The sequence below is a fragment of the Nelumbo nucifera genome, chromosome 5 (assembly GCF_055504915.1).
Source record: "Nelumbo nucifera cultivar China Antique chromosome 5, China Antique-T2T, whole genome shotgun sequence".
In the NCBI taxonomy this organism is placed as follows: domain Eukaryota; kingdom Viridiplantae; phylum Streptophyta; class Magnoliopsida; order Proteales; family Nelumbonaceae; genus Nelumbo; species Nelumbo nucifera.
The window spans coordinates 44,586,096-44,596,342 of NC_142653.1; the positions used below are offsets into that span (position 1 = coordinate 44,586,096).

Below are 10,247 nucleotides of genomic sequence, written 5' to 3' on the forward strand. Positions count from 1 at the left end.
AATGAATGATTAGACATTTACAACTTTACATGCATATGCATATATATCTGACCCTTCACTTTTAGAAGTAGACGCATTGCAATGGCCAATTTATGTAGTTTTTTATCAATATTATTTTTTTAAAAAGGTTTTTCTTATCAATTTATGTAGTTTTTTTATCAATATCTTGAATATATGCAATGACCAATATCGAATATTTTTTTTTGGAAAAGGTAAAGTAATATTTATTAAGAAAAAGATACACACAGGAGGCTGAGATCAGTCCCAGAAATGGCTGACTGATCTAAAACAGCAATTACATGTGCCATCAAGAAATATAAGAATATACATATTAAGGGATATCAGGCCCATGGAAATATAAGAATCTATTATGGAATATCTGAAAGCTGGTAAGAGAGTTGAGAGTTCAGGTTCAATGGATCCCAAGAGAGGGAAGCACTGTATTGTATTCTTACACACATTCTCTTTCTATAATTAATAATGAGGAAATAGTTGGTTAGCCACGAGTGTGGGGTTCCATACCCACACTCAGGTTCTAGTGTGTGTGGTTTCATACCCACACCTAGTTGTTTCTAATTTCTTTTATTAGTTTCTAATTTCTGTTAAGTTGGGCAGGCTGGCCTTATTGTTTCTTTTTTTTTTTATTTCCTATTCTTGTAAGGATCCTAAAAGCTATAAATAAAGAAGTGTATGGGACGGCAGATCATTCACCACCGAACCCCTTCTTTCTTTTCTCCTCTATCTCTCTCTCTCTTTCTTCTTCTTCTCTTCAAACCCGTAATACAGTAAACAGTTCTTCATCTTCTTCTTAGATCTCAGGTTTCGGATTTAATTCAGACGACCACATGAGAATTGCTTAGGGCTGAAAGTTCAGAAAGATCTTATTTTGGCTGATTCTTGGAGGTTGCAAGAAGGCTTTAGCAGCTGTCCTAAGATTGGAGAGAGCTTCTTGTAATCAGGAAGAATCAGGCAGGAATTGAGTGATCAAGATCGATTCTTGATCAAGATTGGAGGTGTCGATTTCTTGGTTCTTTGATCAAAGGTGCTGACAGTAGTCGATTGATCAAGTTTGAAGACTAAAGGTAGCAATCAGTTTTCTGGCCTTTTTTCTTCATAAAGTTGGCTATTATCAGCCTTGAAATACAGCTTTTTCTTGTCACACTAGTTTAAAGCCTCTTCTTAACTTAGAATGGAGTACAAGAACCAAGGGGAAGGTGCTTTTGGGACTGGTGGTTCAGATAACATGACTGAAAACACCTTTCAGATTACAACTGTTAAGTTTGATGGATCAAACTACTTGGAATGGGCCCAATCAGCCATGATGGCTATTGGGGGTAGAGGAAAATTGAACATCTTGCTAGGGGATGTGAAGGAACCCTCCAAGGAGGGCCCTACTGATGCTAGGGGGGTCCAAGAGAATTTTTTGGTGATGACATGGCTGTGCAACTCTATGTAGCCACATCAGCCGAAACTACTTGTGGGCCAAAACAGTTAAGGAAATATGGGATGTTATGAAGGAAGCCTACTCTCAGCCTCTTATGTTGCTAGGATTTATGAGCTAAAATGTGAGGTTAAAAATCTAAGGCAAGGAGAGAAGCAGGTCTCTGTTTACTTTTCAACCTTAAAATCCCTGTGGCATGAAATTGACCATCTTGAAACAATTGAGTGGGAGAGTCAGAAAGATGCACAAACATATAGAAAGCAGGTTGAAACTAACAGAGTTTTTGAGATCCTAGCTGGTCTGAACTTTGAATATGATATTGTGAGACAACAGTTGTTAATAAGAGATAGTGTGACTTTGTCACAAGCCTATTCCCTAATGTATAGTGAAGAAACTAGGAGAAAGGTTATGTTGCAGCAACAGCCCTTCGAATCAGCCTTGGTAGAAGCTAGACCTAAATCTGGGGGGGATAAAGAGAAGAAAGAAGCAAAGAAGGACTTAGTATGTGAACACTGCAAGAAACCTAAACATACTAAGGACACCTGTTGGAAGTTGCACCCTCATCTAGTTCTAGCAAAGCTCAGAAATAAGAAAGGGAATGCTAATATGGTTGTCAACATTGATAGTACAACTTCATCAGGCACAAGAGGCACTCCTCTAGATACCCTAGTTGCAGTCCGAGCTGCTCTGACTCAGCTAGAAAATGAATTTAGTAATTCAGCTCAGCCTATATCAACTCAACAGCCTATACTTCAGCCCTTGCTCATACAGGTACAAGAGCTACTACTTGTCATGCTTCTGTCCCAGGTAATACTAGACCTTCCTAGGTAATAGATTCAAGTGCTTCAGATCATATGACCAGCATATCTACTCTATTTAGCACCTATTTTTTATCCCCTAGCAGAGCTAAAGTTTCTATTACCGATGGCTCTCTTGTACCAATTTCTGGCAAGGGAGACATCAGATTATCAGATACCATCACCCTATCCTCAGTTTTGCATGTTCCAAAGCTCAGTGCTAACTTACTTTCAATTAGTAGTATTACTAAAAATCAAAACTGTTCGGTAACTTTTTTTCCCTGATCGATGTATTTTTCAGGATCTGGAAACGAAGAAGGCGATTGGGATTGGTTCTGAGATGAATGGAGTCTACCTGCTGGAACATTCACAGGGGGAGCAAAGTGAAGCAAGGAAATTGTTCGTTTCTCAGTCTTATAGTAAAACTATGCTTTGGCACAACCGCTTAGGTCATTTATCTTTTGGGTCTTTAAAGAGTCTTTTTCCAAACTTGTTTGAGTCAGTAGAAGTGTCTGGGTTAAAATGTGAAAGTTGTGAACTTGCAAAACATAGTAGATCATCTTATCCTTTAAGTAAAAAAAGAAGCAACCTTCCTTTTGAGATTGTGCATACCGATGTTTGGTGGCCCTACCATACTCCCACCATGGGGGGTACAGATATTTCTCATTATTTGTTGATGACTATACCCGTTTTTCATGGGTTTATCTTATGCAATCTCAAGATGAGGTCCCCTCTTTGACCCAAGCTTTCCATCAGATGATCCTAACTCAATTTGAAACCAATATCAAGATTCTTAGATTTGATAATGCCAAGGAATACTTTGCAAAACCCTTGGCATCCTATCTCCTTGATCATGGGATCATTCATCAGAGCACCTATCCTCACACACCTCAGCAAAATGGGGTTGCTGAAAGAAAAAACAGACATATTTTAGAGGTAGCCAGAAGCATCATGCTCAACTCCAATGTTCCCATATACTTCTGGGGAGATGCAATCCGTACAGCCATATACCTCATTAATAAGGTTCCTTCACGGGTCCTAAACATGCAAACCCCGTTCAGTCTTCTATATCCAGATAAGGACTTATTCACTATTCCCCTCAAAACTTTTGGGTGTACTTGTTTTGTTCAAGTCCTTGGACCTCATTGCTCCAAGTTTGATCCCAAAGCCACTAAGTGTATTTTCCTTGGGTACGCACAAAATCAAAAAGGGATATTGCTATTATGTGCCAGTTTCAGGGAAGCGCTTTGTGTCCATGGATGTCACCTTCTTTGAGGAGTTATGAGCCAGTTCCTTTACCTGTCCCGGTTACTAAGGGGGGGAGTTGCGAAGATGGTTGTCAAAAATGCAAGGAGTTGAGAGTGTATCACAGAAAGTGGTGGAGGCAGGTTGATTCTCGTACTCAACAGCAATCCAAGCTAGTCCCAACATCTTCTATAGCTCCAGATCCAGACACTACTACTGCTCTCACTGTTGATCCCACTGTTACAGAGGTTCATCCTTCACCAATAGATGACCTTGATCTTCCAATTGCTATTCGTAAAGGGAAGCGTTGTTGCACCTCATCCACTGCCCATTACATCTCCAAGTTCCTTTCCTATAATTGTCTCTCAGAATTTCTACTATTCTTATACCCGAAAAAGTGCAAGAAACTCTTTTGTTACCTGAATGGAAGGAAGCAATGCAAGTAGAGATGGATGCTCTTGTCAAGAACAACAAATGAGAACTAATTAACCAGCTTGAAGGGAAGAAACCTGTTGGATGCTGATGAGAGCTTACTGTGAAATATAATGTTGATGGTACTATAGAGAGGTATAAGGCTAGATTGGTTGCAAAGGGATTCACACAAACTTATGGCATAGACTATATAGAAACCTTTGCACCTGTTGCAAAAATGAACACTATCAGAGTTCTTCTATCCATTGCTGCAAACTTCTCATGGCCACTATTTCAACTGGATGTTAAGAATGCCTTCCTCAACGGAGACTTGCAAGAGGAAGTATACATAGAGTTACCCCCTAGTTTTTATAGTACAGAAGCAGGAAAGAACGTTTGCCTTTTGAAGAAGGCCTTGTACGGGCTGAAACAATCCCTAAGGGCTTGGTTTGATAGGTTTAGACTGGCTTTGGACAAATTCGGATACATACAAGCTCAATCAGATCACTCTCTTCTTTAAGAAGATAGGTCATTCCCTGACTCTACTTGCAGTCTATGTAGATGACATTGTGATAACAGGAAGTGACACTAGTGAAATTGAAACCCTTAAACAACACCTTCACAAGGAATTTGAAGTGAAAGACCTATGAAAATTACACTATTTCCTAGGAATTGAGGTAGCTCGATCTAAGCATGGCATTTTCATCTTCCATAGGAAGTATGTTCTAGACTTATTGGAAGAAACTGGCAAGTTAGGAGTGAAACTTACTAATACTCCCATTAAGCCTAACCATAAGATAAGTGCAGAAAGTGGAGAACTCCTTGAGGACACTGGTTGGGAAACTTCTTTATCTTTGTCTAACCCGACCAGATATTTCTTATGCCATTGGTGTTGTCAGTCAATACATGCATTCTCCTAGGACCACCCATCTCCTTGCAGTAGAAAGGATCATTGCCTACTTAAAGAGATGTCCAGGGAGAGGTATACTCTTCAAGAATAATGGTCATATGAAAATAGAAGTGTATACAGATGCGGATTGGGCTGGATGTGTTGATAATAGGAGGTCCACCTTTGGATATTGTGCATTGTGGGGGGAAATCTTGTTTCCTGGAGAAGCAAGAAACAAAATGTTGTTGCTCGCTCCAGTGCAGAAGCAGAATACAGATCCATGGCCAATGGTGTTGCAGAAATGTTATGGCTGAGATCCTTGCTTAATGAGTTGGAGGTTGATTATGAGAAGCCTCCAATGTTGTATTGTGATAATCAAGCTGCAATTAATATTGCCCACAACCCAATATAGCATGACAGGACTAAGCATATCGAGGTTGACAGACATTTTATCCAAGAGTGAGTCGCATCTCAAGAAGTATGCTTTCCTTACATTACCTCAGACATGCAGTTACTTGATCTCTTCACCAAAGCAATCACAAAAGGCAAATTAGAGACAGATCTACGCAAGTTGGGCATGACAAATATCTACTCCCAACTTGAGAGGGAGTGAGGAAATAGTTGGTTAGCCACAAGTGTGGGGTTCCATACCCACACTCAGGCTCTAGCATGTATGGTTTCATACCCACACCTAGTTGTTTCTAATTTCTTTTATAGTAGTTTCTAATTTCTGTTATTAGAAGTTTCTAATTTCTATTAAGTTGGGCAGGTTGGCCTTATTGTTTCTTTTTTTTGTTTATTTCCTATTCTTGTAAGGATCCTAAAAGCTATAAATAAAGAAGTGTATGGGGCAGCAGATCATTCACCACCGAACCCCTTCTTTCTTCTCTCTCTCTCTTTTCTTCTCTTCTCATCAAACCTGTAATACGGTAAACATATCTTCTTCTTCTTTCAAGTAATAAAATTGACTGCTAACAATCAAAAAAATATATTGAGTATATGTGTTACTGTATAGATGTTTATAAATCTCTGGTGTAGTTTGTTTTGTGGGGTGTAGGTTATGGTTTAGGCCTTTAGGGTGAGGATTGAATCAGTAGGTATGTTTTTATTTCTATCTGGTATTTTGAGTTGGGTAGCAGCCATTAATTGAACTCTTGGAGTAATGGTAACACCTCAGACTGGCATTTGTGAAATTGCTTGTTCAAGTCTGAAGAAAACCACTTTGTGCAAAAAAATGCCAAAGGTTAGGACCATACCAAACCTACCCTCCCAAGACCTCAGATAGCTGGGACTAACATTGGTTATTGGTTAATGGCCCTTTTCTGGTGTTTTGAGTTGTGTCGTATGAAGGTAGGTCAGCCTGGATGCTATTTATCATAGCTTGGCTGCCTTTCTATTTTGGTCTCAGATTTGGTAATACGGTTGGTTTGTTATTGCTTATCTGAGGCCTGCTGGCCTCTTCGAGAGAAATGGCAAGGGGTGCTTTTATCCTTATTCCCCAAAAGCCTACATACTTATAGTAGATTCAGTATTGCAAATTTTTGTTGTTGGAGTTCCATAGTGCATCCAGATTATTAAACTTTCCAGCTGGTATGGTTGTTCCTTGCTCAGAAATTATACATTTATTATGCTTCAACATGAATGCATCAATATACCCCAATGCAGTTGCATCTTAACCAAATCAACATTTCCCAGGATCTCCTGGTCAAATAAATCTGACTTGTAGAGATATATTTATAACCAAGGTTTTCAACCCATTGTTATCAATGAGACAGTCAACCTGTCACCTGGCTGGCAATCTAGGTCCCTTACTCCCTTTATACTTTGACCTGCCTTTTTTGCTAAAAACCATTTACTAAGTAAACAACCCAGTGACCAGCCAGTCAAACCATTGAACTATTCAACCCATCAGCTGGTCAGAAAGTTGTTAGTCTTTTATTTTTCTGCATTTTTCTGTATTTTTAGCTATTTCTATCATTAATAACAATAATTCGTATTTTTACACTGTTTATTTAATATGATGAATATATAATACTATAGACAATACACAACTTTTCTGCAGTATTCTGTTTTTCTTTTTTGCTGCATTTTTTCTATTTATATTTTAATGTTTTTATTTATAATTTATGACATTATGGGTTTACCTGTTTGACCCAGATGATTTTTAAAACACTGCCTATAACTGAATTCATGTGTAAGAAGAAATTTCTAAAGCACCTGTCCAAGGATGTGAGCACTAGAATGCCAAAAGGTGTCACGCCCTTCATCTGTCTCAAATGTAAACAACTTCAGTTCACAGTGACCTTCTAGAGGCCTCAACATGTCCCAAAGTGTTCCATTGACCTGTATGACGGGAAAAATCAAAATGGGCAGACAAATTAATAAAACCTTCTAAGCTGCACAATCTAACAAAAAGGAACATTAAATTACCTTAACTTAAAAACTGCACAGAAAAATTACACAAATACCCAGGTGGTTCTTCTACCAAGTATATGATACTTGATTTTAGAGGATTTTTTTATGGTTTCACCTTTGATTAAATCAGTAAGAGGATCTAATACTTAATCCAACTTTCAATGTACAAAGGATAATTCATGTATATCATAGACATGGTTTTCAGACTTCCATTGTAAAGTTTTTGTAATCTTAAGTTCCTTCCCAGGTTTTGATGGATATCAATACAATATAAACACCATTTATCTACTTATCAAATATTTATATATATATATATATATATATATTTGTTGTTACCCAGTAACTGACCACTGTGCTCCATTCAAAATTAATAGCATGAAATGGGTGGAGTGGAAGTTCAAATGTTTAATTTAAGAGAGATGTTGGTTTCATATCAGAAAGAAATTGCTTAAAGATGTGACATGTCCCATCAAACAGAGTGTAATAAGTAAGAGCAAATATTCTGACATCCACATAAGTACAGAATAAGCAGTTATTTTATTACAAAAGCAGGAGATCATGTAAGAAAAAGGAGAAAAACTGTATAACCTGGTCCTTGATTGAACTATAGTACAAAAAAGAAGACCTGCTACAGCATAAGACTCATGTGTCTTGATTTGGAATTTGGATCCTATGAATAAAAAGAAAAACCAAAGGGAAAATTCTCCAAAATAAAAATAAATAAATAAATAAAAAATATCCACCTGAGATATTAAAGCATTTGCAGCCAAACTTTTTGAGATGTCCCTTGCAATATCCATAGGTGAGGATATCCACTTCTTGCCTTCCTTGACAGTTCCATCCGGCAATGTTATCCTGAAAATTCAAAAGAAAAACGAAGTTAAGGAAAAATACAATTGCCAGAGTTACATATGCTTGAATCAAAGGGAATAGATGGCGGGATATCGAATGTAACAATAGAAAAGAATGACATCAATATTGTCAAAAGACGACTAGGCAATAATTTACACAACGTAAAGATACCCAAATTTATTAGAAACATAAAACAAATTTCCATTTTCTAACAATATAATTTGTTTTTTCTTTAAAACCAACAAGGTAATTCTTCAACTTGGATCCCAAAACTTTAAAATTCTTCACAAACTGCTACTTCTACAAATGGAAAATTTACAAAATAATTCATCTTTCAAATAAACAAAATTATTCTTCTTGGAAAGAGTCCTTTTGCATTCACCCAATGTTCACAGACATATATAAATCTCTACTTGACTCATGTGATATGGGTCCAATTCAAGATAGCGACTTGCACAAGACATCCTAATGAAGTACCTAGACTTGATTTTTACTGAAAATTGTTGAAGAGTAGAAAAAATGAAAAAAAAACATACTTAATAAGGAATCCGATGGGTATTCAAAAACTTTTATGGCAAAAGAAATGTATTTTTCAAGTAGAATGCGGTTGAAATCCGTAGTAATGCTTAGAATTAAACTCCATTTTCTCCATTCATTTTTAAGGTTGAAGAACACGAACAGTGTTCCGATAGTACCCAGACCAGAAGCTCAAAACGAAGTATATGAAATCGAAGAACTGAAATAAATGAGAGAAAAATTTTTGGATCTTTATTCTTACTTAATTGGCTCTCCACCTATGCGTTGCCGCTCCTCGATTTGCTTGGCTTTGATGGCTTCGAAGAGGCGAATACGTTTCTGAATGACGGATTCAAGATAAGCTTCGTCTTTGGCATGACTTGGCTGGGGCTCGGGCTTCGGTTTCTCTACCATTGCTGGTGCGACACTGGAAGAGAGTAATCGGACGAAGAAAGCCTCAGTTAGCTGGTAACAAGAAGCAGCAGGAACAGTTCGCCTACAAGAGAAGGAAAAGAGAGACTGAAACTGGGAAATGAACATGAAATGGAACTTCCCCACTTAGAGTTCCACGAAGACTATATGGGTGGGAGTTGTGGTGCCTGTGTTGGGTCGGAGACACAACTCACAAGGCTTGGTCGTCAAGCGATCTGAACCACTGTCTTGAGAAGCAAGGATTGGTTGAACCGTTTGGATGAACCATGCTTCAGTAATGTTAATGTACGTTGTTCGGTTTCTTCCCGTGGTCGGGTCAACGGTCAGCTATCGCATCGCAAACCCTAACTAAAGTAAAAAAAATATATTTATATGGAAGTCAAAGATCATCAATAGAATAGAAAAACATGTTAGTGTTTTTTGCTTTTAAAATGGAAAGAAACGAGCTAATTCAGCCAATTGGTTCTGAATCTATGGGTTGTGCCGTTCCACAAAGCCAACTGTGGCAGTGTTGTTACGGTTCAGTACAGGCTTAGCCTTGCCTACGCTTGGCAGGCTTAAAGGCTTGTCCTGGCCTGCCTTGGCCAGGACGCCGCACGGGTTTCTTCCGCTGTAGAACTACCCCCGTGACAGTGTGGCACAACAATAGCAACCAATGAGAGGTGCTCACGGTTCGGTTTACCAAACCGTGGGACCTTTATCGAATTGAGCTGGTATCATCGGTTTTTGAAAAACTAAAAAATGAAATCAATCGGTTAATCAATTCGTCAGTCCAATTTTTCACTGATTTGGTTCTTCGGTTTTTTAATTTTTTAAATTGTTAATATATGTTATAAATAAATATATAACTATATATTGGAAGTATTAGAATAAATAATATATGATATATTGTATATTATAAATATAAATATTTGCATATATTATGCATTAAGGGTGGCCATTTTCCCGTCTCCGATGCGTACCTGGTCTCTCCAACCTGACGGGGTTGGGTATGGGGGGTACTTTGGTGGGGTCGAGGTCGAGGATGGGGCTATCCCTGAATCCCCGGTTGGGTTGGGGAATAGGGATGGGGAATGCAATCCTCGCCCGACCCCGGCCCTGATTAATATATATATATATATATAGATAGATAGATATAATATTATATTATTTATATTATAATGTTATTATATTATATATTACTCATTTTTTGTAAAAGATTAAAACTTAAAAACAAAAACTAATACTATTCATTCTAAAAACCACTCAA

General features: G+C 37.8%; 1 protein-coding gene across 2 annotated transcripts in view; it reads right to left on the bottom strand.

Annotated features, from left to right (window-relative positions):
• LOC104608503 (threonine--tRNA ligase, mitochondrial 1-like) overlaps positions 1-9,194 on the bottom strand; it is a 56,050-nt gene extending 46,856 nt beyond the window's left edge. For both annotated transcript variants that reach the window (XR_016076212.1, XM_010274517.3), the window contains exons 1-3: positions 8,829-9,194; positions 7,942-8,053; positions 7,001-7,126 (exon numbers count right to left, since the gene is read on the bottom strand). Coding sequence is in view for 1 of the 2 variants with exons in the window: in XM_010274517.3 (XP_010272819.1) it covers positions 7,001-7,126; positions 7,942-8,053; positions 8,829-9,106 (516 nt within the window). In the remaining variant the exon portion in view is untranslated. The remainder of the gene's footprint in view (positions 1-7,000; positions 7,127-7,941; positions 8,054-8,828) is intronic.
• Between the last annotated feature and the right edge of the window lie 1,053 nt (positions 9,195-10,247).